The 11,814-nt window shown below is 38.5% G+C and overlaps 1 protein-coding gene across 2 annotated transcripts; it reads right to left on the bottom strand.

The window, feature by feature from the left end:
* Positions 1-2,765: 2,765 nt before the first annotated feature.
* On the bottom strand, positions 2,766-11,652 carry LOC113671071 (uncharacterized). Of its 2 annotated transcripts, XM_089201618.1 has the most exons (9): positions 11,509-11,652; positions 8,525-9,217; positions 7,580-7,792; positions 7,068-7,180; positions 6,515-6,562; positions 5,739-5,837; positions 5,535-5,633; positions 5,229-5,327; positions 2,766-4,616 (listed from the first exon to the last, which is right to left on the bottom strand). In XM_089201618.1, the coding sequence occupies exons 2-9, from the start codon at positions 9,171-9,173 to the stop codon at positions 3,270-3,272; spliced, it is 2,667 nt and encodes an 888-aa protein (XP_089057744.1). In that variant the 5' UTR covers positions 9,174-9,217; positions 11,509-11,652; the 3' UTR covers positions 2,766-3,269. The 2 variants fall into 2 exon arrangements, with proteins under 2 accessions (XP_089057744.1, XP_089057750.1); XM_089201624.1 differs by lacking the exons at positions 5,535-5,633; positions 5,739-5,837; positions 6,515-6,562.
* Between the last annotated feature and the right edge of the window lie 162 nt (positions 11,653-11,814).

The following is an 11,814-nucleotide window of genomic DNA, read 5'->3' as shown; positions in this document are numbered from 1 at the left end:
CGAATTGAGAAAGTAAAAATACAATTGCGTGATACTTGCGCAGGAGGAAATCATAATGTATTTCCGGTTCGATCTCACAAGTATCGTCTATCATTTTAACTTCACAATATAGATCTTCCAATTATCGGAAAAAAGCTAAAAAGAAGTCCCGGAAACGGTCGAACATAGTATTAGCTCAGCTTTATGCTCTATTCTTAGTTACTGAAATCGAATTTGGAATTGAATTTGAATGTCCCAAAAGAATGGACTTCTCAGACTAGGGTGGTGCTGGTTTGCAACAAAAAAGTGACACGAAGCTGGAATTCAAAGCAGTTTCAAGTCGAGTAACTTGTTATGATAATATTGACAAGGCTTCGATCCAAACGGAATCGAAACTGAAATTATTTTGGCGTCGCTAAGTTACCATGAATTTATTCTACATTTTCTCCTAGTCAATTGAACCTTCCTTCTTCAATGTCAGTTACCCACTGAATTCACTGAACCTCCATTTAAGTGTCTTTTGCTCGGTATTTTAAGACATCGAAGGTACGTGTTCAAAAGAGTGAGTCCTTCTGTAATTGGTTTCAAGCATCATTACACGACAACACAGCCTTCCGCACCAAACATTGATCTTTTGGATCAAGGTTTTGTCTTCATCGAGTAGTTTGATTGGAATGATCATAACTTTAACTAGCCTTCCGCACCAAACAGCCATCTTATGGATCAAGCTTTTGTCTTCATCAAGTAGCTTGATCAGAATGATCATAACATGCATGCTCAGCCGCTTATCTCGAATTGAACGTCTCGTCTTCTGGATACTTCTCAAGCAATTGCTAAAGCATTATTTATTAGTTCCTTTTCTCGCCATAGCTTGCGTAAACTAAGTCCTCTTTGTCTTTTCTTTCGGCTCTTGAGAAATATTTATCAATACAGAATATTCAGAAAATAATGCTTTGCCTTAGACAGTAATTCTGAACCCAAATGGAGTGTATTCCGTATGAAAACCAGATGTAAATACGGGATAACTTAAACGAAAGTCTCCACGCACTCATTTTGTTCGACTGTCAGATACGCATCGATTTAACACAGCTCAGGAAATGCTGTTAAACTTACCGTAGCATTCAAGTTAAAGTGAGAAATATCTTGATAATTTTGACGCCTCAAAGAAACCGGCGGAATGCCTGAACGAATAGCTACTGCTTGTTAATATACTCCAATTCTTTCTTACCGAGATTTAAGCGTCGAAGTGGCGAGTGAAACATACGAGTTTGCGCAGTGGAACGATGGGACTCGCTATGTTTACTATGCAACCTATAATGGTCTACGTGTCTACGTGTCTACGATCTTTGTGTTTTTGATGCGTCCTCTTTGATAAGTGAGTTGCCTTGCTACATCATGTTATGCGAGGGACTAAACTTCTTTTCAAGGCTTAGGCAAGCATTAAGAAACGTGATTAGGATCAAACTATAATCTGAAGAAGCTCTGATTAGTTGCAATAAGTTTCCTGAGATACTTTCGGTTTGAGAAAGTAAAAATACAATTGTGTGATACTTGCACAGGAGGAAATCATAACGTATTTCCGGTTCGATCTCACAAATATCGTCTATCATTTTAACTTCACAATATAGATCTAAAGTGCTCTTATTTAGTCTTAAAAGTGTCACGTGGACTGGTAATGAATTAGAGGCTGATGACGTTGAAACTAACTATGAAAACACTCAGTCGTCACCTACAAATCTCTCACATCTCTTGTAATTTTGTATCAGTTAGTGTTGAAATACTCTTGAAATAATGTCAAGAGGGTTAATTCAGGGGAAAGAAGTAACAAACCAAACTGAACAATTTCTTGAACTGTTTAACCGGACTTTGAACTTTTTTGCGCCTTAAAGATGTGAAAACATAATTGTATATTATTTGTTTTGATCGTACGCTGTTGTTTTGACCGAGCGCACAATGTCACTCGTAGGGTTTGAATAAATTATTTTTGCACTTGATGCGCGCACTTTGCTTCTGCATAATTATGATAAGCTATCTAGTATATTATTAATTATAATTAATCAAATGACTTTTTCTCGTGCAATTCGGAATAAATAATCTCTTGTAAAATTTTCAGGTCTAGTTTTTGCACTCATCTACTGCATGGTTTTCTTATATTTTGGTATGTTTCCTTTGCCTCGCATCGTAAACTACTTAATTTTTTTCTCAGTTCGTGAGCGGGCGGTATTCTACAAACCCTGCAATCTGATTGGTTCCGAGAGCGGGCAGTATTTTCCCCACCGGCCCGCTCACAGCGGGCGGTATCCAATCCTTTGTTTTGAAGTTTTCTTGGAAACCTTTTAAATCACCTTTTAATATCAGTACTCAAATAAATATGTTTTGATGAAACCTCTCTCTTTCATTTGCATTGCCCTTGTTTTCTCTACCATCTACTCGCTCATAAATTGTTCCGTTTATGGAGAATCTTGCCGTAATTACAGCTCTTTATCATTCAGACTCTTTTGCACCATTTGTTAGGTTTTAGAAAAAAATAAAAATGCTATTCACCAGCCAAGGTCGGTCCGTATTGGGAAAAACTGTGCCCTCCGTCTTGTGTACCGCCTTCGGCCTACGGCCTTGGGTGGTATCCAGGACCTCGGGCACAGTTTTTCCCATTACGGACCTCTCGTCCGGTGAACAACATATATAAATTCCATGCTTGCAATTTCTTTTCTTTTACTTTTTTTTTCCTTCTTTTTGGCTTCATGGGTTTTTTAAAAGCTACTTCAAATTAATGAAAAACTGTTCTTAAAAAATTATTTCTTTGAATCCCTGTTTGCTACATTGCGTTGTGAAAATACCCGTTGAATCGATTGTTATATCATGAGTGCAGGTGAAATAAAACTTTCACATATGTACAAAACAAAAGCGAATAACCGCACGATTTTCACAAAGCCGATTATTTGCCACTTTTTCAATCAACTTTCCTTCAAAGAAAGTCAAAATAATTTTAAAAAATCAAACATTTACTGATCCAAAATATTAAATGAATTTTGTTCAACACGGCGATGGAAATAATAGTGCCACGCCGTTAGGAAATTGCGCTGATTATATGTAAAACAAAGATCGTGTGATGAAAAGTCTGAAAAAAGGGTGAACGGCATAAGTTAACTAAAATTTTCCTCGAGGAACTTTACGCCATGTTCAAGATACTTTAAGCCTTGTGCTGCCCCTTTCATGGCAACTTTTAAAACCGATTGACTTCCCGCCGGTTGAATTTCCGCCGGTTGACTTTCCGCTCACTGACTTTCCGCCTATTGACTTTCCGCCAGTTGACTTTGCGCCGATTGACTTTCCGAGTCTCTTTGGGGAAGGCTTCTTTTTGATTTAAGGTATTCCTCAATTTCTGTTTCTTCGTTCATGCGAGCCAGGTTAGCCGCATCCTTTCCATCCACTTTCAAGTTAACGTCGGCGTTGGTTTCAACCAGTTTTTTAACAACTTGAATGTTGCCATACATCGCAGCCAAATGCAGTGGGGTAAAGCCGTCCATGTCGTTCGCGTTTATATCTGCTTTGTATTTCACTAGCAGATCAACGATCTCGAGACTAGCACTTTTGCTGGCAACATGTAGAACTGTTCGACTTTGTGTGTCAGGAAAGATAGCACCCATTTCACTGATATTCTTCTGTGCGTCCTCCGGAGGACCCTTTCCCCATCCACTCGTGAGGACGAATCCAATGTCTGCAACGTCAAGACTACTTCCATTAGTCTGCCTCAAGAACAAGGACAACAAAGCTTTCTCTACTAGGACATAGTGCCACGCTGGTTTTCCTCTGTCCTTCCCACGAACAAGGTAAATTCTCTCACTTGCATTCTCCTTGTACTTCACATTCACATCCGCTTTGCTTTCAAGTAAACATTTGACAATGTGTTTGTGTTTATTTTTGACGGCTAAGTAAAGCGCGGTTTGGCCTTTGTTGTTGCGCAAATTAATGTCGCATCCTGAATCAATTAGTAACCGGGAGACACTCAAGAATCCGTTTTCTGCGCACCCATGCAATCCCACCGTTTTTGAGAGACTTGGAAGACCCACATTGCCTCCATGCTTTAAAAGGATGTCAACGGCCATGTAGTTGTTCCAATCAGCTGCTAAAGACAAAGGTGCAATGTTGTCGTCTGTCCTCTGAGCATTTATGTCAGCTCCAAGATCAATGAGGGTCTTAATAAACTCACCAGAGACTGATGGACTTGCCCACAACAAAGGCGTACGGTTGCTTTTTCCTGGTATGTTTATATCCATACCCTCGTTTAGAACAATCTCGACAGCCTTCTCTACATCATTGTTGTCTTTACACAAGTGCAGCTCAGTTAATGTATCGATCTTCTCAACTTCCATTTTATACAGTTCTTCTATTTTAACATTTCCTTCTCCTTTATCTTGGAGAGCCAAGAGAATCTCTAACGCAGTTTTTCCAGGAAATGCCTTTGCTTGGCGTCCTGTTTTTTGTAAATTCATGTCTTGGACAACATTCCCAAGATAGATAGTAGCTGTACAAAGCGTGCCATAGTCGCCATGAAATACAGCGGCCTGCAGTCTGTTGAAGCCGGATTGTGCATCTACATGGAGAAAAGCTTTTCTTGAAAGGGTCAGTAGGCTAGGCTGTAATGAAAAATTGGTTGTAGTTAATAATTTATCAAAAAAAGAAAAACAAAAATTCGTAACGGAAAAATAGTTCTTAGGTCAACATCGTAACGGAAAAATAGTTCTTAGGTCAACATCAAACGATTCAGCTCATGTAGATGCGTCTGTTTTGTGTGACACTGATACAGATATGGTATGTCATGACGAGTTCAACATAATACTTAACAAAAAAAACTAGTAGATCATCTAAAAGTTACTATTCAAAAACACTGAAAATGGCAATGTTGCATCGCAATCTTAAGTAATTAAGACATTATATTTCGATTAAGATTGTATGAGTCATATTTTAAACCTCTTCGCGGTGGAACACTCTAAGATTGAACGGAGCGCATGTGAACAGCAAAATGTATGCCCTGCTGTTCGTTATTTATGGAAGAAGACGCTAAGACCATAAAAAAGAAGCCGTGCACAAAACATAAAACTATTGCAAACTGGTAGTAAACAACCGTAAAGAAAAGAGAAGTTTGCTAAATCTTATCGAGTTATCCTGATACTCTTCTGTGTATGGAAAGATGTTTTAGAGGCAGTTCCAAAACAAAACATGAAAGAGGAATAAAGATTTGACCATACCGGTTGGTTGTAACTGGGACTCGCTTTATTCCTCAGAAGAAGCTCAATAATGGATCGGTGATTGTTGCGTTCAGCTTTTTGTAGCGCTGTTTTTTGAAACTGAAAGGTAAAAAATTGCCAATTTACAAAGGTCAAGATATATGAACTGTAACTCCCTCAATAACATGAATATTCCTGAACACGAGAAACAATTGATTGAAGAAAGGTTTCAACAGCTTATAGAAGTCTTTGCTTGCCTGACGTTGTTTATTTATACCGTATATCTGACGTATTCCAAAAGACAAACACAAGTATTTACCAACTTACCCTATCCACAGCATTGACATTTGCACCGTGCTTTAACAAGAGTTCCGCAACAGCTCGTTGCCCATACCATGCGGCAAGGTGAAGAGGCGTCAAATTGAACTGCAAAATCAAAGCAAAGCATAAGGTAAAGCTAAAATACCTTTCAATTTCGGATACAAAGGGGACAAAAACAGACACATTTAAACGCAAAATCGAGCGAGCAACCTCATCCATCTGGTCCACATCTTCACCATTTTCAAGAAGTACTTTAACAAAGTCACATCGGCCACTGATAGCAGCTTTGTGCAGTGTTCGCCTTGACAACTGTAAAAATAGGACACCTTTTTTAGCACATTGCTGGTAAGACACAACAATTGTTGGATGGGGTTTTTGTGATATCCAGAATAATCGAGGTCGAGGTGGGCGGAAGGCTGAGGCTGATACCCTTACCAAGACCTTGATTATTCTGGATATCACAAAAACCGTATCTAATAATTGTATTATCAAACATTAAGCGAAGAAAAAATGGTCTCGACAGTAAGTGGGACTAACATTTCATTTCTAAACGTGTAGAAATATACAAATCAGCAAGCAACGCCAAGCGCGCAAAAATCATGCACCGCGCTCATACATGAGATGATTACCCGTGACCTTGAGTGTCCTTTCCTTGACACGATTATTGTACAATCTGCAGCTAGATGACGTCCCAGGCGCTGATTTCCTAAGCCAAATTTTGATTATTAATAGGGCTATCCGAAACGTATAAATCCGCTGATTATTACCACTTTCCAGATCAAGGAGAAAACTAGAGGGCAGAGAGGGAGGCTCCTGGTCCGGGATACGTCGAATTCAAAAAGACGAAATTAACTTTTCTGAGATATTCGCATAAAGGATAACAGACATAACATCGAACTGATCTTCTGATTTAACCACAATTTGTCTTCATTATTAAAGCATGTACTTCATCATAAAACTGTCACACAATTTAGTACTTGACTTACTTTGGCAATTTTCGCTCGAAGCTTACACGTCGATTCTGGGTTTTTGTTCTGGGGGAAGAAAGGCAATTTTAAAGTCAACGCATTCCAGGTAAAAATGTCTTTTTTTTAAGAAAACATTTGCACGTTACAGGTATAGTATACTACTCTAAGTCCTGCTTTCCGTGTGGGTCCTCCACTCGAATAAAAGTTGTATAGCAAGTGAACTTTTCTTCAGTAATGGTTTGAGCCCAAGAGTGATATTTGATTGTGTAGTTTTTCCGCGGAGAAGGACTGTCGAAGGTAATGGGCACTGTCATTTCGAAAACCTTTCTATAACTCTTAGTCTATCTAATTGTCCTCTTGTTTTGATTCTCTCGGGTGATTTAAAATATGATTTCTATCCTCCTGTTAGTGTACATCGTAGCTAACACAATGTTGATTTTTCATCTACACGAGTTCTAGGCCTGGCAAACCCAACAACCACACGATTTCATATCAGCTCCAGTAAATAAATTACGTTTTTGTCTAAATCTGAGCTTTTGACTGGAAACTATCCGTTATCAGATTATGTTACCTCTTCACTCATTTGGCGGGTTTCTTTAGAAGTGGCGTCTGTAGACAAGACGCTTGATTCTGTAGAGTGAACACTCTTGCTACCTTCTTGATTTATAGCACTGACGCTGATGCCTGCATAATTTAACAAATGCAACCGGGTTAATGAAATAAAAAAAAGACGTGTGCTTTTTAAAACAACCGAAGTACGCTCGGTGTATTTCTATAATTTTTTTTTGTTTGCAGTTAAAGGTTCGACATGAGAATTATGTTAGAAACCCTAAAATTACAGAATGATTAGAACTCTTAATTATGTGCATTTTAACAGTACTGGCGTATCCAGTGAGCAAGACTGCACACTTTTGCAACGTAATAATAACAGCTTATCTATCTGTATCTAACCACGTGGTCCTCAACTCGCTCGCGAGTGTCAAAGGGAAATTTACACACTTTTGTGGGTGAAATTGTTGGTGACCAGAAGAGTCTTACATCATTGTTTTTCACTGGAATTTTAAAAGTTGTTTTTAAACTTACCGTCGAGCTTGTGCTCAACTTTTCGAAGTAAGGATTCCATTCTATCAAATCTATCCATCATACTGGTGTGAAAGGAAGACAGCTTTTCTATCACTCTTTCGTTCTCCTCCCTAGTTGGTATGTCGTCCAATTTGTCATTAATTGAAGCAAGTTTGACGTTTTGGAATTTTTCAAGTAGATCTTTGACGTCATTGTCAACAATCCGCTTGAAACCTAAAAATGATGACTGTACAATAAATGGTGGTAATAATGATAATAGCAATAATAATGATGATATTAATAATAATGATAATAATAATAACGATAATAATAATAATAACAATGTCAATTCTGATGTCGATGATGATAATGATGATGACTGTATTGATATAACGCAGAGATTAAGCTAAGTAACTGGTGAGAGGAAATGATTTGTCACTGTAGACAGTGAGACACTGAAGCGGGCTCCTCTGAGTTTGCTGTTCCGCTTACTTAATTGCAACGACCAGGTTGGCACAGGGGAAACCCCTGAAGCGAAAATTCGCGTGAGTTGCCGAGAGAATGAAAACATCATGGCAGTCGAAGGCGGTCTAGTTTGATTTGACGAGATTAATAGATGATAAATGATCACAAATATATTCAAAGGGCTATGAATGGAAGCCAGGAATATGCCCTGCCACAGATTATACAGTGGGCTTAATCCCTGTAAATGAAGAGTAGTCAAGTCTGAGTTTGGTTCCTAAGCGGTTAATGTTCTCGAAACTTCGTTTAGACGTAGAAATTGAAAATGCAACCAAAAATATTTTATGTTTTCAAATCTCTATGAAAAATGCCCTGTGATCCCTGAAAAGCCCGTCTCTGCTCTCTTTAAGCGTATTTCCATTTCTCTTGAGTTAACATCCGACCTGGAGAATTGCCATGTTAACAACCTATTCATTGAATGGTTAAATTCCACTACTTGAGTACCTTCTGTTTTCCATGCAGAGAGTTGATCTAAAAGCTTCTTTTTTTTTTTGGCGGGAAGCAGGGGCAGATATTGGAGCAGAGCCTTTAACTTGTCAAAGCATTGGTCAAAGAAGATTTGGGTCCAGTCACTCTCTTTAAAATGACTTCCCCGATTCCTGACATTCTCTCTGACATCATCTGCCAACGACTGAATATCGTGCACAGGATCAGAAGACACGAATATTTGTACGGGATACTTCCTACATCCCAGTAGTCTAAGAGCGGCATTCAAATCCATAGATTTGTCGAATGCCGAGAATACTGCAAGGTAGTATGGAAGATAAAGCTTGGCAAGATCAACTGGGCTGTTTACATTGTAGTTATAAGCCGTTTTGGTCTTTCTATGAACACCAGAGTTGTTGTTAATATTTCCGAAATTTAGGTCTTTAAGCGAAGAAGCAGGACTTGGCGTGGCTGCCAGATGGCAAACATCTGCGTAGGTCAGTGTTTGTAGACTACAAGGTGTCGGTAAGCCTTTAAGGTAATTATCTAGGATAGCAAACAGTTTGTCCATTCCTTGTTTCACGATATCCTGTAAAACTGGAGCAACGACCTTATTTGAGGTAACAAGAGTCACAAGCCATCTTTTGTCGTTACTGATGACATCCATAGTAACAAATTTTTCTGCTCAATGTACTAGGCTCTGGATATGATCTGCAAAATACACATAATTTTAAAAAATGTATATTAGTAACAGAAGAGCAGTAGCTTTTAAACTAAAGAAATGTGGGCAGAGAGTTTCCATCATTGTAAATAAATAAAAACTGAGAGATAAGTCACCACTTGATCACAATGATTAAATTATCATTATTCCACAGTTGCAGCCCCACATTCAGTAACACAAAGAGGATGGAATCATGATTGCATCAAACTTTAAGGGCCAAGTTACTCATATCACACTCAGATTACAAATAAAAGAGGGAGCTTGGCCAAGGTGGTGTAAATGAAGTTTAATAAACGAGACCATAAAAAGAAGTTGTTCTTTCAGGTTTATACATCTTACGATCCATTGACTCCTACAACACATCGTCACACGAAGCAAATGACACAATCAATTCTATCTTTTATTGAATGGAAACTCTTCCGTTGCCTAAGAGCGGTTATTGTTTGACTAAGAGATACAGCCTCACAATGATTTTAATTATTCTCAAAACACGTAACACTGCTTTTTAGCGTGTAATTCCCTCCGGGACGCTGCTCCAGTGAATAAAATGATTAGAGTGTGACAACAACAAAACAAAACTAAAGTAAAAACAGCTCATGTCAGAGTTGTCACGGTATAGCGTGAGGAACTTGAGTGAAACGAAGCCCTCTGATCGCACGAGGAAATGATCGATAACTTTTTGCTTGAGGGAAAAGCCTGGTTAGCTTTTATTTCATCAAGATTTCCCGCTCTTATTATCATTTACCCCCTTGGTGCTCTATTTCATTTAGTCTTTGTGACGATTACGAGTGTATGTTTGAGCCACTGAGGACTTCTTCTAGTTCCGGAAACACTCCAAAGAATTTTATATCCTTCCGGAGTCTTAACTTTGAACTCACGTAGCTGCTCTGGAGAATTTGAAGCTACCGACTCGAGCAAATACAGTTGTGCAACACCGTACTGTGTAAGAGTAGATCGGCAACAATTCTTCATTTTAACATTAAATATTGAACAGAGGAGCTCCTGATTATATTTTCACGCTTTGAAGACGTTTAATTGCTGCCGTGTTTACTCGAGTGATATGAAGTAAAATAGCGTGATTGTCTAATCCATTTCACGCTTGAAGGCACATGTCGTGAGCACATCATGATTTCAATCATGCAAATAAGCCACATTTAACATACATTGCAGCAAACTAGGCACAAACAAATAAGAGGTTCCTGGAGCTTTTAAAATAAAAATAATTTCAATACCGTTGCATTCTCAGTGACTGACATTGAACTTTTACGTTCAGTTATTTCTAAAAGTACAACGCTTAACGAAATGGATTTGAACAACCTTCCTGCTTTCCAAATCAGTCAGGTGCCAACCCCGATAGCTTAGTCGTTGTAAAATTAACCGACACACACTGAAATTTAAGGCGGCACTCATTTGTATCGATGAAGTTTTGCGAAACTAAAATGCACAGCAATTTCAAATTGAATGAGTGAAAACTATTAACAAATCTTAAATCCAAAACGAAATCGTAACTGATATTTACTTTCACTAAGTAAACAAGAAACTACCACAAATTTTCGTTTCTTGCTCATTGGCTTCCAATTTTTCCAATTTTCCATTGTGGGTTCAATATGTGGAGAGATTGGAGGACAATATTCAAAAGATCGAGTCCTCTGTGCATTTTATTTCAAACCGCGGCGTATTGTCACCACGAAGCGCATAGTTTCCGTTCCAAATAGACAACTTTTGGATCTTAGTTTCGTCTTTACCTGGTTATTCGATTAGAATGATCATAACATGAAGCCATAGGATGCGTATTCTGCCGTTCATCTCAAATCGCTTGTCTCGTAATTTGAATTCTCTGCGAGCAAGCAATTGATATGTACTGCTTATTAAATTCATTTCTCGCTGAAGCTTACTGTAATTTGAAGCTTTTTTTTTTGCACCCCTTGACAGATATTCATTCGTACAAAAATGTTCCGAAGAGACAATAATGTCTTAGAAATTATTCTTGACCCAATTAGAGCGTGTTTCAAAGAAACTAAATGCATTAACGAGATGGTTTGGACGGAAGTCTAAATCGTGCTATTTCGTTTGCGCTTATTTAGCACCAGTTGTTGTCGTGATTTCAAGGATGACTCGAGAATGAACACAAAATGGTGATAATTAACTAAGAGATGCGCCTCACGCGAATGGTAGTGTTCGAATTTTTTCGTCTCAGTCCAAGAGTACGTTAGATAAACCTCTGTTTAAGTTGTATTGAATTTACTGGTTAGCTTAGGAATTAAAAAGCTGTTAAGCCTACCTTAACACTCAACTTAAAGTGAGAAATATCCTGATAAACTTGAAGCTGCAAACAAGTGGCTGAGATGCTTAAACAAATATCCACGAATTACGAAGGTACCTTTACACGCCAGTTCCTTCGAGGATTTAATAAAATATCGGAAATGGCGAGTGAAACATGAGATATTGTGCACTGGTTAGTTACGCCCCTAGCAACGGGAAAGTCCCTCTTTGACCTTGCACAATCCTAAGCCAGGTGAGAAGTTGCCCTCAAAAATGAGCTGACTGTGGATAGCTTCGTGTTAAGACAGAAATGACCTAACAAATG

Source organism: Pocillopora damicornis, chromosome 1 (assembly GCF_964200805.1).
Source record: "Pocillopora damicornis chromosome 1, jaPocDami1.2, whole genome shotgun sequence".
Taxonomy (NCBI): domain Eukaryota; kingdom Metazoa; phylum Cnidaria; class Anthozoa; order Scleractinia; family Pocilloporidae; genus Pocillopora; species Pocillopora damicornis.
Note: the sequence above shows the minus strand (reverse complement) of the source record. Positions and strands in the feature narration are given on the sequence as shown.